The 14,699-nt window shown below is 43.1% G+C and overlaps 2 protein-coding genes across 3 annotated transcripts in view; one reads left to right on the plus strand and one right to left on the minus strand.

Annotated features, from left to right (window-relative positions):
• Positions 1-14,699, minus strand: part of CCDC146 (coiled-coil domain containing 146) — a 130,194-nt gene that overhangs the window by 74,663 nt on the left and 40,832 nt on the right. The gene's annotated exons all lie outside the window — the stretch shown is intronic.
• FGL2 (fibrinogen like 2) overlaps positions 11,537-14,699 on the plus strand; it is a 9,910-nt gene continuing 6,747 nt past the window's right edge. Inside the window, exon 1 of the mRNA XM_006036271.3 lies at positions 11,537-12,262. Coding sequence (XP_006036333.1) covers positions 11,644-12,262 — 619 coding nt within the window. The 5' untranslated portion in view covers positions 11,537-11,643. The remainder of the gene's footprint in view (positions 12,263-14,699) is intronic.

Below are 14,699 nucleotides of genomic sequence, written 5' to 3' on the forward strand. Positions count from 1 at the left end.
TCCTGCTGACTAGAAAACATGATTTCTGAGAAAAGGTTAGAAGAACTGGGGTTATTTACTGAACAAGAGAAGACAGGGATGAGGGATTTATAACAGTCTCCAAATACATAAAGAGTGGTTATAATGAGGATGGTGGTAAGCTATTTTCGACGGTGGCAGGGGAAAAGACAGGAAATAACAGTCTTAAATTGCAGCAAAGGAAATTTAAGTTGGATATTAATAATAACCTTGTAGCTATGAGCATTGAAACAGATTACTTAGAGAGGCTGTGGAATCTCCTCCATCCTTGGAGTTTAAGAACAGGTTAGACAAACACATATCTGAAATGGATGACCCTGCCTTAAGCAAGGGGTTGAATTATATGACCTCCAGAGGTTCCTTCCAGCCATATTTTCCTATGATTCTACGATTGAACAGTAATCCCTACAGAGAGACAGATGGAAATTACTACTGTTAGGGAAATCTACCCTTAAAGTAGGTAAGATTAGAAAAAAATGACTTGATAAACAAGGACTTTCAGCTGAATTAACAAATGAAGGGCAAACCGATCCTCATATGTAATCGCATTATATTCTGGCAGTTGAATTTATGTGTGTCTGCTGCATGAGGAAAAGGAAGACCTTGGACAGTGTATGCTAGGTGTCTGCTTCTCCTGTTCATCGTGAATCTGAACTCCATTTGTGTTGCCATGGAGGGCAATTTTGGGGATAAACTAAAAGTGGAATTGAATAGGAATGTGACCAATGGATTTTTGATTACGTGGATCCATAGTCTCTCCCACTAGGTAAGAGATAAAGGAATACCAATTGTAGAACAGGTTTGTTCCTTAAAGCCTTAAATGTGAATGAAGTCTTCTGAACACTATATAGAAGTCATTGGTACAAAGCCTGTGTATTTAGCATTGCTAAATGGAGGAGGATTTTACACAAAATGCACTCAGCATCTAATTTAAGGAGTAAAAAATCATTTCTGGAAGCATAAGTTACTGGTTACTGGCTCTGTAGTGGTTAGGGAGATAAAGCCTATATGCTGTAGGTTACATCATTTAAAAGCACTTCTGGAATCTCCTTCCAAGATTTTCTGAAGACATCACATTTTGCTTTCCAAAAGCCTGAAGGATTGTCTTGGAAAGAGGGAGAACAGTTTTAAGTCTGAAGTTGGATGGTTTGTGGGCATAGTTAAATGATACTTTAACGAAGATAACAAAGCTGGTAGTGCCATAAAGTTTTCCAGTTTCCCCTCACAAATTCAACAACTCAGACATTCATAAAATAAACAAGTAAAGGAAGTCAAAAGATGTCAAAAGAAAATAGAAATTGTAGCTGTATAAAATGTTGGGCCCCCATAACTCCAAAATAAAGTCAACAACTGACCAGGGCCTTTAAAAAGAAACAAGCTCGATTTTTAATTTTCTAGGATTTAGCATGATTTTTTTCCAATTTATTCCAGATAATTCTCTTTTCACAGTTTTTGCACTGTGTAAAATTAGGATAAGTGTCATCTTTACAGAAAGAAAATCACATTACTATGGCATCTTTTTTGGAAAATGGGCCAACAAAATGTGACACACATTTTGAGGTACTGTTGTACAATTTAATTAAGAACAGTTCACATTCTACTTTTAGAGTATTCTCTTTTTTCCATGCTTATGAAAAGTTCAGAAAAACTTTATGGCATTATCAGCTTTGTTATCTAGGTAAGAAAGACTTGTACTGAAGTTACAGTTAGTCATAAATATGGAAAACCTGGACAGCAGGGAAACAAAAGCGAGAGGCTATAAATAATACATGCCTGAGAAGTGAACAAAAACCCTTTTTTATTTTGCTCCAGAATCTTTCATACCAGCATAGTTTCACAAAATGATTCACAGTCGACTATGAATGCAGAATGCATATAATGTAATGTTCAGTGAAAACAAACAAAGATGAGCAAGAGGAATAAGTTCAGGCTCAAACATTAAAAAACACTGATCACAGTAATTTTTGCAGAAAGCTGGCTAGATATGCACCTTGGTGATTTATGTCATATTGACTTATGACAGAGATTGCACATTATTGCATTATTCAGTTTTCCAAAAACTTATGTATAAATCTTTTAATTTGGGATGAATAAGCAAGGCATTTTTTAATGAAAAGTAAACTACTAAGAACCCTTATGAAACAAACACATAATCAGCAAAGAAAATGAAATGTAGAATGCTCTCTCAAAGGAGAATATTAGAATTTTTAATAATAGTAACTTCATGTCCCAACTCATGACAAAACAAATTTACTATTTTGAGATTATAAAAAAATCAGCTACCATTATCATGTAATGAGATGGAAAACAGTTTTGTGAAGATTCCTGAAACTGGATATTCCTTTACTCAAGTAATATCGCCAAGCAAACGTAATTAAATAGAATTTTTGGTTTTCAGGTAGGAGCTTAAAGGCAACCATCAATGTCAAATTTAACGCAGCATTGAAAATCTGTACAGAAAAGTACCATTTGTCAATGTCTCCTCATTATGCAACATACCTGCTAATTGCCCCATCAATGTTCGTTTATCTCTAGAATCTCTGATTTGACAGTGTGTGTAACCGAAGTTTTCATTCAGCTCTCAGCCCTGGTTAATTTTATAAGTAAAATTTTGACTGATTTATAGTTAACTAGATAGAGGATTCAAGCTGGTGATTTAGGTGAAGCATAATCACACCTGAAGAAAAGCTTATGTGGAAAAGGGTTGTCTTCATTTTAGTTCTCTGAAATGTTGAGATTTTAAAAGTAGAGAATACAAGTCTCTGAATATTAACTGAGCTTCAAGATTTTAAATCATGCCTTAACAATAGTGAGGCAGTTTTTAATGTAAAGAGTTACTAATGCAAGGAATAAAATTATAGTGAGTTTAGCAAAATTCATCCCAATGGCAGAATACGTTTGCTAAAACACTGGGCACGTCTACAAGAGATGCCGATTGCACAGTAGACGAAAAATACTGTGCAGTAGCGTATCATTCCATGGACAGTGCTAATATGCTACTGCGCAGTATTATTAGGCTACTGGGCAGTAGCATCAAAAAAGAGATGTTTGCTGGTGCTACTGTGCACTACCTCCAGTTACTGCACATTTGTGCAATACCGCCTCCCTCACCAGGTTCTCTTCTCCCAGCTCTCCATTGGCCAATGCTCAAAGGGTAGCCAAAGGAAATGGTACAAAGACATACTCAAGGTCGCCCTCAAGCACGGAGGCATAGACACCAATGGCTGGGAGGAGCAAGCTGCTGGCCGTTCAACGTGGCACCACCTGGTCCACCAAGGTGCATGCCACTTCAAGGCCCAACAACTCGATACCGAGGCAGAACGGCAGCGGCAGAGGAAAGAGAAGACGACCAACCCGGGGCTGCGAATCCCACTCCTCTGTGCAACAACATGCTCCCATTGCCGAAGAACGTACGCATCCAGAATCAGGCTCCTTAGTCACCTAAGGACCCATCAAGCCTGATGGATGTCATCCTCGATTTCGAGGGACCACTGCCACTGCCGATGCAGTAACTCCGGTTACTGAGCATTTACAGTACTTGCTAATATAAGTACTAAATATATGTGCAGTAATGACTGAGCAGTAGCATCCCATGTAAATGCCTCTCACTGTGTACAATATTCTACACTGAGGGAGCAGACATAGGTGTGTCTAATTGCGCCTCAACCTCTTCCTCAACCAAAAAATATCCTGGTGGCAAAGTGCCACTGATTTGTCATAAGCAAGCCAACCTAATTTCTACTTTTCTATTTCACCTGAACTCTGAAAGTCTACTAGACACAATCCATACTCTCAAGCAAATAATAGGAAATGGTTCATATCTCTGTTGCTAAAGTTTTACATGGATAGCATTATTCAAGCATTGCTGATCCACAGTTTCATACCGCAAGATTATTGCAGTTCCTGTGTTTAACTTTTGCACTATTTTGGAGTAATTCTGAGGCCAGAATGACAAATCCTCTATACAATTAAAAAAAATTAATGAACTGTAACTTATCTTCTTTATGATGGAATTAGCTAATAAATCTATGACTTGACAATGAAGATCTTTTTTTTAGCTTTACCTAAAAAAAGAATATACAAATTGTAAGGACACAGTTTGAGAATATCTTGACCCATAACCAAGAATAACAAGGAGCCTTGCTGGACTAGTCCCACTTCTGGTTGTTAATGATCAAACCTACATTCTTCCCCTGGAGAAAGATGAACTGAGAGCTTCTTTCCTTTTTTACAACTGTACACAGTACCCTAAAATTCTTTAAAAGCCTTTTTGGAAAGAAGGAATGCATTTGGAAAGAAGAACTACACTTCAGGGAGAATTTTGGGAGAATTCACAGTTTGAATTTGAAAACATCTGTAACTGGCCCTTTTACTTTTGTTCGCTGAGCTGACTGCTGTTACCAGTGAATCTGCCTTACTACCGGGTTTTCCAGAGCCCTGCAATAATAGAGGCTTCAGTGACCTGCCTAAATGTGTACAGTTCCTGTGAACACCCAAATCTTCCATAGCACTTAGTTTGCTTCATTGTCCTGGGAATGCTGAAGATGTATGTAATTAAAAAAACCTAGTAGTATGGTAGATACTTTTCACTCCTGAGGACAGGCAGCACAGGGCACATCTACATGTGCCATTAGGGGGCAGCAATATACTGTGGAGCTTATTACTCTGCAGTTTATTGTGCCTAGACCGCAGCACGCTGAGCCAGGTCACAGCAGCCCAGGCTGGCAGGGCCCTGGGGGTCAGCCTGCCAGCTCAGGGCTGCTCTGACTGGGCTCAATGTGCTGCAGAGGGGCTGGCTGGGGCATGAGAGTGCTTTACCACAGGGCTAGTCAGTGGGTAGCCCCAGTACTGTAGCACCTTGGTGCCCCAGCCAGTCAGTCAGTGTTTACACATGCACTGTTTTGCATGAAAAAACTATGCAGCAAAGTAGTGCTTGTATTTATAAGACTCTGCTGAGGAATTCATTAGTATTTCAAGAGTGCAATGAGACATAGCTTTGGGACTCCTTAGGCTAAGGGCAGACAAGCAAAAAGTCCAAGCCTGAATTGATTTAATCTTTGGTTGAACCAATTTGCAAGTGAACAGACATTCACTTTTGATTCCTGCAGTGGCTCAGGCTAGAAGCCAGGGGGTGCTATAGCACCTCCCTTCCCTTTGGCAGCAGCCACAAGTCTGCAGGGAAGCTGAACTTGGGGGGGAGGAGAGGGCATGGCCAGGCCCTGACAGGCCACTGAGTATGATTAGGGAGAGGTTTAAACCCCCACCCGGGTCTGCAGGGAACCCATCCAGGGTGTGTCTGGATGGGGAAGGGGGAAGCAGCCCTAGCCAGGCTTGTCCCCAAAGTGGGGGGTGGGACAACATGGCCAGACACCAACCAGGGCAGCACCTCAGGTGAAGAAGGGACAGGGAGGGGGATTAACATCTTCCATCACTCCCACCAGCACAGGGACTACGGCTGGGGTCTGCCTAGCTTTTCCCCGGACTGGCCACTTGCACAGCAGAGGGCATGACCAGAGCTGGTCTGGGAAGCAGCCTCAGGTACTTCCTGGGCCGTCTCTGGCCTTGCCCTCCATGGCATGAGTGGCTAGCTGCGGGGAAAGCCGGGCAGACCCCAGCTGGGGTCCCCATGCCAGTGGGAAAGAGGGGAGACAGGGGAGTTTAATCTCCTTCCCTGGTTCCCTTTGCCATTAGGTACTGCCTGGGCTGGCTCTGACCACATGCCCTGCAGTGCAAGCAGCCGGTTGGGAGGAGAGTTGGGCAGACCCCAGCTCGGGTCCCCGGACTTGTGGGAGAGAGGAGAGACAGGGGGGTTTAATCCCTTACCCTCACCCTGAGCCTGCTGGCCCACATCCCCCACCCCCTCTAGTCCAGCAGGGAACAGTCTGGCAGGGACTGCTCTGCCCCCACCAGGCAGACTGGGGTGTACCAGCCGGGTTTCCCACCCTCACCCCCTTGTCAGCCAGCCCTCACTGCTGTGGCTAGGGAGCAGAGGGGCAGGGCTAACTCTGCTCTGCTCGAGCAGACAGCACAGCCCAGCCTGCCCAGCCCAGCCCAGCGCTGCAAAGCATGCTGGGGACTCTGATTTAACTTGAATCAGGGATGGGTCTGGGACAGAAGTTCCATAAAATGGTTTGACCTAAAGCAATTATGTCTGATACTACATTCAACCAGGTTTATCTTAAACCAGTTTCAGCCATTTTGAAACTGGTTTATGTGCACTGAACTTCTATTCTGTTACAGGTTTAAACCAGGTTCTGACAACTTAAACCAGCTTATGTATAACTTCTGTCCCTAGCCGTAAAGTGCTGCCTTTAAAGGCAAGCCAGGGCTTTCACTGCTGCTGTTCTTTGTGTAGCCACAGGGGTAGGGGTGTGAAGCTCAGTTGGTCATGCACATGGAAGAGCTGCACTCTGAAGAGCAGGACTCAGGACTGTGCTGCTTAACCCATTCCCTGCTGGCTTCACAGTGGGCAGTTTGCTTTCTCATTGCTGCAGCAGTAGTGGCAGCAGAAACACTGGCCACATGGAGGGAAGGGGGAAGAGGAGAAGGGGAAAGCAAGGATGGGACTTTCCTTAGGAACTACAACTGCCTTGACTTGCAGGAGCCACTCCACTCCCCAGATATGAATCTGAAGTTGGTTCCAGGTTCCCAGTTCCTTACTCCCAGTTCCCAGTTCCTTTTTTCAAAGTTTCTCTTTCCACAATTATAAATGTGTTAGCAATCAATGAGACATGGTAAAGAGTTCCATTTTTCATCAAATATATGTATTTTCTAATAAAAATATTATATTATATCACATATCAAGAACACTGCACTGAATAAGGAGCTGAGGTGTACGGGATGATGGAACAAAATCCATCTAGGATCATATCTTTACCACTGGGGGATGTAGCAGGGCACTGGGATGGGCCTGCTCCTTTAAGAGAGCAAGCAGCCTGAGAGGCTGCTTGCAGGTGGCAGAGGGGAGCTAATGAGGGACTCACCTAACTGGAAGAGAGGCTGGAGCCCTTCACTGGTCAGTTAGGTCCAGCGCCTGCATTGGTCAGTTAGTCTCTCCCTGTCAACCATGAAGTGAGCAGCTCCTGGCTGCAGGGCTCCTGCAGGGACCTGGATTTCGTTGAACATCACTGGAGCCCTACAATTTGCCCTTAAGGCTACAAGTGTCCTACAGGGCCATAGTCAGCTGAGAGGGACCCATCAGGCCTGAGGGCTGGATTGAGGCTAGTGGAGGCTCAGGAGAGACTCAGTGGGAAATTATTAGGATTAAGGCTCACTCTAAGACCTGTGGGCAGCCTCTCTTAATCAACCTTTAATATTAAGAATAAGGTGTGGTAGGTGAGCAATCTCGGCAGTGACATTAGAGTCTGAGCCAGGCAGGAGCTGCAAGGCCACCAGGGGGAGTCATGGCTACTCCTGTGGTCATTAGCCTGTCATAGGGGACACTGCTGAAGAAGTGTGGGCAGGGCACTGCCCAACCTGAAGCTCAGTTATCAGTTGACATGATTCCAACTGACAGCTCCCCCGGCCTGTCTGCTATGTACATTGTGCTGAATAAGAAGCTGATCTGGGTTGGGATTTGGGGCAAAATCTGCCTTGAGTCATCTCAAACAACACATCTCTGTGATCAGGGGACTTTCCTAGAGAAACTTGGGTAGGATGCTGCCTAGCTCAAAGCTTGGTTTAGAAAGGCTCCTTATCCAATGCAATATACATAGCACACAGGTCTGGAGAGCTGTCAGTTGGTATCATGTCACTCAAACCAAGCTTCAGGTCGGATAGCATTCAGTCTCATTCATTGCTAACAAATTTGTAATTGTGGAAAGAGAAGTTTTGAAAAAGGAACAGGGAACTGTTCAGAGCAGCCAGCACAAGGGTTGCCAGAAGGTGAAAGGGGGCAGCCCTGGGTGCCCAGGGAAGAGCGAGCAGTACCCTTACCTGGAATAGGGAATGTGTAACATGGTCCCATCCTGGGGATGCCCCCCTGAAGCTCCCCTCAGCCTTTGTCACTTTTGCCCGAAGGAAGTTATTTCCCCTTCAGCTTCCTGCCATGCCTTGATTTAATTGCATTTCTAGAAAAAGGGAGGCTGCTCTAGGTCCCCACAAGCCAGATTTCATACTCCTGAACACAGGGGTCATGCTCATCACCTTAAGAGCTAATTATGTTGCCTCATCTCCCGTTTCAGCCATATACAAGCCTTGCAGATGTTACAAATCCCTCACTTGGCATTAAGCCCCATTGTCCGATCCAGTGAATCCCTCCTCCATGGGCCTTCAGTCCCAGCGTCCACTAAAGTCATTGTGGGTTCCTAAACCTGGAACAGTCTCTGCCACTGTTGGGGCCTTCAGCCCCAGTGCCTTCAGTCATCTCACCCCTTGGGGCTCTGTACTTTAAACAATCTCCACCCCTCTAGGGCTTAGGCCTGCATTCTCTGCCCCTCCAGGGCTCAGTCCTCTGTCTCTATCTGCTTCCGGAAGACTCCACCTCTCCCTGGCTATGGGCCCCTGGCCCTACTTATTCTTGCCTCTCATGGGCTGCAGGTCCCTGACCCTGGTTCTCACCCCTTATGAGCTATAGGTCCCTTATCCTTGTGGGCTATGGGTCTCTTACCCCGCCTGCAGTCATCATTCTACAACTATGACCCTACTCCTCAGCCTTGGCCCCCATCACTTGAGCCCTGGCCCTACTTCCAGGCCAGTTGAGACCTCCATCACCCCTACAGTCTCAATCCCTAAACCACCAGTCTTGTCTATCTCAGCTCAGGTTTTAGTCAGGAGCCCTGGGACAGCCCTTCTGCTCAGGAGCTTACCTCACTATGACTTCCAGGTCAGACTGCCTGAAGCACTCAGCTCAGGCCTTGAACTTATATCTTAAAATCCCAGCCCCTTTTGAGTCACCTTGATTGGCCTCTGCCTCACCTGCAGCCTGCCTTCCATTAAAGTAACAAGAGCACCAAGCCGACAGCTACAAATGCTTGAAAGTTCATTAGGCCAGACCCAGTAAATAGAATGATTACATCCTGCTGATTAAGTTACTCACCCAGTTGTTTTAACTTTCTCTATTTGTCCCAAATTATATTTAAGTATTCCATACAAACAGGAATAGTATTGACTGGATAGGCTAAGAGTGTCCCATTTCAGCATATTATAATAGGGTTACCATACGCCTGACTTTTCTTGGACATGTCCTCTTTTTGAGCCCTCTGATCCCCACCCGGGAGCGTTTTTTAAATCTGACCAGATGTCCAAGATTTCGTTTTGCTCTGCTGGTAGGAGCAGTGGGAGGGCAATTAGAGGCAGCAGAGAGCACATATGTACCTGCCTGCAGCTGCAGAGGCACGCACAGACCCATGTGGTGCTCCCTGCTGCCTCCAATTGGCCCTCCTCCCCTACTCCCACTGGTGAAGCAAAGTGAAATCCCGGACATTTGGTCAGGGTGGGGGCTGGGGCTGGGGCTGTGACAAGGCAGGTGGGGGCGGGGGGATTGCCTGCCCCTCCAGCAGGGAAAAGGGGACCCTCCGAGGGCAGCAGGAAACTCTGTGCCCGGGCTGCTGCCTGTGCTCACAGGAGCAGGGTGGCCAGGAGACACTTGGGGGGAGGTGGAAGGGGGCCGTGGCCCACGCAGCAGCCCCAACCCAGGGCAAGGGGTCCCATAAGCCTCCCCCTCCTCTTCCTTCCAGCCCACGCCGGGGCTAGACACACTCCGCCACCACCTGCATAAATCAGAGCCACCACACTCTGGCCAGGTCAGGACAGGGAGAGCTGGGATCCCTCTGGCAGGGCAGGGTGGGGAGAAGGAAAGGTGCCAGTGGGTCAGAAGTGAGGGGCACCGGCAGGGCTAGGGGGGCAGGGGCTGCAGATCAGGAGTGAGGGGCATGGGTGGGGGGGACTATGGGTTGGGCATTCAGGGCACTGGCAGCACCAGGGGGTGCGGGGCACCAGCACGGAAAGGCGGGGGGACGGGACACAGGTACTGTGGTTTGGGAGTGAGGGACACTGGCAGGACTGGGGTCAGTGGCTTGGAAGTGAGGAACAGCAGCATGGCTGGTGGGGATGTGGCTTGGCAGTGAGGGGCACACAGAATGGTCAGAGGCAGGGCACCAATATGTTACTGCCCGCCACCATTATATGCCCCCTGCCTTCCCCTTCTTCCCCACAACTGAATGACAGGTGTCCTCTATTTTGGACCTAGAAATATGGTAAACCTAACATATATGATAGCCTGGGGGTTAGGCATTCTCCTCAGGGGTCAGAGATTATGATTAAGATTCCTGCCCTGAATCAGGCAGACAGGGGATTAAAATCCAGTTTTCCCATATACCAGATGAGTACTCAAAATACTAAGCTAGTGGATAAATGAAGAGCTGTTTCTTTTCTGCAGTTGTGTGCATCTAACCTTCATTCTTTTCTAGACAAAACTTTAATGCTGTTGCTGCTGCTACTGTTATGAAGACCCAAGAATATGATGGAAGCAGGATTTGTAAGGTAATATAATGCTTTTTTTTTGGACCAACTTTTATAACCGGAAGAAACAGGAGTTAGCTCTTGGACTTCAAGTGCCCTTCATCAGCTTTGCAAAATACGCAATCGTAGTCCAAAAGCATGTCTTCTTTAAATCAGTGGCTCTCAATCTTTTTAGATTCAAGTCACCCCTCATGGGACTCAAAGCACCCCTCGTAAAATATCAGCTCTTAGTTTTCACTTATTTTTTGACTACAGAAATATGAGTCATTCTGTTGCAAAGAAATCAGAAAGATTACAGCAGATCAGAATGTTTTTAATACTACAGATTCCTATTTGAAATCCCTGGGTTCATCTTGCAAATCATGTTTGCACACCTTAAACCTTGCACACATTGCATGGCACCCCGCATCACCCTTGAACAGATCTCCAGGCACTGCATTCTCTCCTTGCTGAGAATCACTGCTTTAACTATTGTAGTTGGTACAATTAAAAAATATTATTTCACCCTATAAATTTAGCTAGTTTTCTAACAGCAATTTGTTAAGGTATATAGGAAGTGGTACTGTGAAATATGCTCTTGAAAGTGGCTGATTCCCCAAGTACTATGGCACAGTAATCTTTGGAAGTTCCAATGGAAGACTTTCAATCCATTCCAATAAGAAAGGGACACTGTTACTGAGACCACCTGAATTCTCTACCACACACACTGCATTGTGTATCAGTCAAATTTTCATCTTCTCCACCTGGCAAAGGTAGAGGAAATGATATTGCTTGCAATAATTAAACACAAACCTTATGAAACTCAGTTTAAGAATCAGAACTCTTTTAGCATATTAAATATCTAAGCTAGAGAACTTTGATATTTATATAAAAAAAAGCAAAGGGAAACAAGATGAAAGTAAACTGCATACACTATCTTCATATATGCATTTTATCATTTTGCTTCTGTATGCAGGCTCTGAGTCAGGAATAATGACTGACAGGCTAGTTTTGCCAAGAACTACCTACTTCACTCTGCTTTGCTCTGCAACTTGTGTGATGCAAGAACTCCCACCCATTTCTGAGAAAACTGAAAGCAGTCTGATAAGTCACAGTCTCTAGCTGGCTTTATAAAAGTTGTTCCAGCTTTGCATACTTCCTCATACAGCTAGATTCTCTGCGAAGATGAAGCAGTTCATTTACTTAGTCTCATTTGGGACAGCGCTGTTTGTTTTTACAGATGTTGCTGCAACTGCTGATAATAGTAGTGTGGATAAAAAGGAAGGAAAAGTTACTGAGGCTTGTCCCATAAAGCTTAAAACCAGTGGGGAATGTGACGGAGAAGACTGTCCGTATCAGATAAACCTGCCTCCAATGACAATCCAGTTACCTAAGCAGTTTAGACTGCTGGAGAAGACTCTCAAAGAAGTACAAAACCTTAAAGAAATAGTAAACAAGTTGAAGAAATCTTGTCAAGATTGCAAGCTGCAGGCAGATGACAACCAAGAAAGAGACCCTAGAGATGATATCCTGGAACCTGGTACAGAAGTTCAAAGAGACAATGGTAATAAACAAGATAACAGGGTAAATGAATTGCAAAGCAAAGTTAATAAACTATCAACAAGTCTGAAGAATGCAAAGAATCAGATCCAACTGCTGCAAGGTCGCCTGGAAAAGATAAGTCTCATAAACATGAACAATGTGGAAAATTATGTTGATGGCAAAGTAGCAAATCTCACTTATGTTGTGAACACTTTGGATAACAAATGTTCTTCTAAATGTCCGGCCACAGAAGCAAGCGCAGGTATGTGAGCAATTCTTTCTTACCATTTTTATAAACTTTCTGTATAGTGTAGAACCAGTTAATAGATCAGTTTTAACATACTTTAAAGCAAATTATTTACGATCATCTTAAAAAAAGAAAAAAAGTCAAGATTGTTTGCTCTTTAAAATCAGGAAGTGCATGCTGTGTAAGACGGTGAGCATCTTCAACTTCCACTGAAATTATTGGGAGCTCCCAGTACTCAGGACCTCCCAGAAGTGGGCTGTAACATGTTACTTACCATGTAATCCTGTGAAGGACACATTTATTTGGCATGTAATTATTAAATACGTAAAGTGTATGACTTCATTCACATATTGCTGGCCAACTCTAAACATTAAACATTTTGATGATTTTTGTCTTTATAAATTTTAATTTTCTAGTCTATTTAAAGGGTAAATGTCCCCATTAGGTGTGCATTGGACTGAGATATGTACAGTTAGTTTTAACTAATAAATCTTTTAAAACCTTTTGAGGGATGAGAGGAAATTGTGTCAGGCATTCCTCTCTAAATGATTCCAATAGATTTTTTGTCTGAGTTTGGTAATAAAAGGGTCAGAAGAAAACTCACAAAATATCACTGAATAATTTTTAAATGGGTTTGAAACTATTAGCTAGCAACAGTGGAATCTACTGAAAGATGTAGATTTTAAAGATGGATAATAAAATAATTATCTACTATGGCTGAATGTGTATATATAAGGCTTGGCTGAAAAATTAATTAGCATTCATGTTTCCGAAATGGGTGGCTTATGCCGCAGTATATTAATAATTTCTTGGTCAGAATGTAATAAGTGATCATTTAAAAATAAATAAATAAACATGAGAGCTTAGGGTTTTAGTTCTGTGAAGGGCTTTTTAAAATTCTGTCATCCTAATTGAAAAAAGAGGGACAACTGGTAATCTTGTATAAATTTCTAGTCAGTTCAGGTAAACTAGTATGATCGACATTTAGTTTTCTATAATGGCTGCATAAAGTCAAAAGCAAGAAGCATTCTCAAGAATTTGTCATTGTATTTCACTATGTCAGCACCATACGTTTGAATATAAGGCTTCTCTAGTGATTAGGATACGAAATGTTTTGAGCCACCACACTGTTGATCCTCCAAGCTAAAAAAAAACGAGAGAGAGATAAAACAAGCCTTTTGTCTATGAGAAGTGGAACATGCTGCCCTTCCCACTCCCATCAACAACACTAATCTATTTAAAGAGTAAGAGAGAACCCTGCAGACAGCATAAGTGCAGAACTCCTGAACTTAAAACTATGAACAGGACAAACTAATAACTATATTATAGCAATGTATTTGTTAAATGCTAATAATCAGATGTTTCAGATATATAGATGTCAGGAAGAAAGTTTTCTGATCCTTCACATACAGCACTGCACAATTAACAAGGTTCATAATAGATTTTCCCTAAGGTATCAGGTGATGTTGGATGCACAGGTAAAGTTGATCTTGATAGATCTTTGCCCTTGCACCTTTTCTCCAAGATTTCTAATTGCTGCTGCTCAGTCATGTTTAAACAAGGTCATGTTTAAGTCATGTTTAAACAAGGTCTAAACTCAGGGAATTTAGCCATAAAGTAAAATGAATATAAATACATAGCATTCATAAGCACTAAGCAATCCAACAGTTGGGCAGGGGGGCAGGTGAGGGGGCTGGTGTATGTGTGTAGGCGTGTATATTGGTAATACATTACAATATACAATACAATAATACACATACAATATTGTGAAACTAGCAAGGATGACAGAGAAGAATTTCCTTACAGAGAGCCCTTTTCTGACTTCAGTGAGGTCAGTGACAAAACTATTATTTTCTTAAATGCTAGAGAAGGTTTTTAGCTGAGGTAGACATTCCTTTTTATATTCTCTAACTTAGACTACCTAGACTCTCATCAAAGCCCACTAAAATAAATGGGAGTTGTTCCTTTGACTTGAATAGATTTGGAATAGGTCTCTAATTACAGGTCTAAACATGGATTTATAGATCTCACTTTAGATTTCCAAGTTTGAAAATGTTACACACTGGTGCATAGTTTCTACCAGTCTTCTACCAGTCCAATCAACATATAAATGGAATTAAAACAAAGAAAGTCATTATTAACTCTTTTATTGTGTGAGATAAGGTTAATCACAACTCAGAACTGGAGAACAAGTCATAAATATTGTTGAACTACTTGCCCCTGAATCCCCATTTCAAATTACTGCTTCTCAGAATATGTTTTCTCTCTCTCTCTCTCTCTCTCTCTCACAATATTACGAGCATCTGTAGCAAGTCCAAAGTTAAGCTATATTGACATGTTTAAGTAAAAGAGGAATTAAATTGCCCGTTTATGCTTTAATCACTGAATTTAGACTCCCAGATTGTCAAAATAACTTAATAGGGATACATACATAAATATATATATATATATA

The sequence above is a fragment of the Alligator sinensis genome, unplaced genomic scaffold, assembly GCF_000455745.1.
Source record: "Alligator sinensis unplaced genomic scaffold, ASM45574v1 scaffold896_1, whole genome shotgun sequence".
NCBI classification, from domain to species: Eukaryota; Metazoa; Chordata; order Crocodylia; family Alligatoridae; genus Alligator; species Alligator sinensis.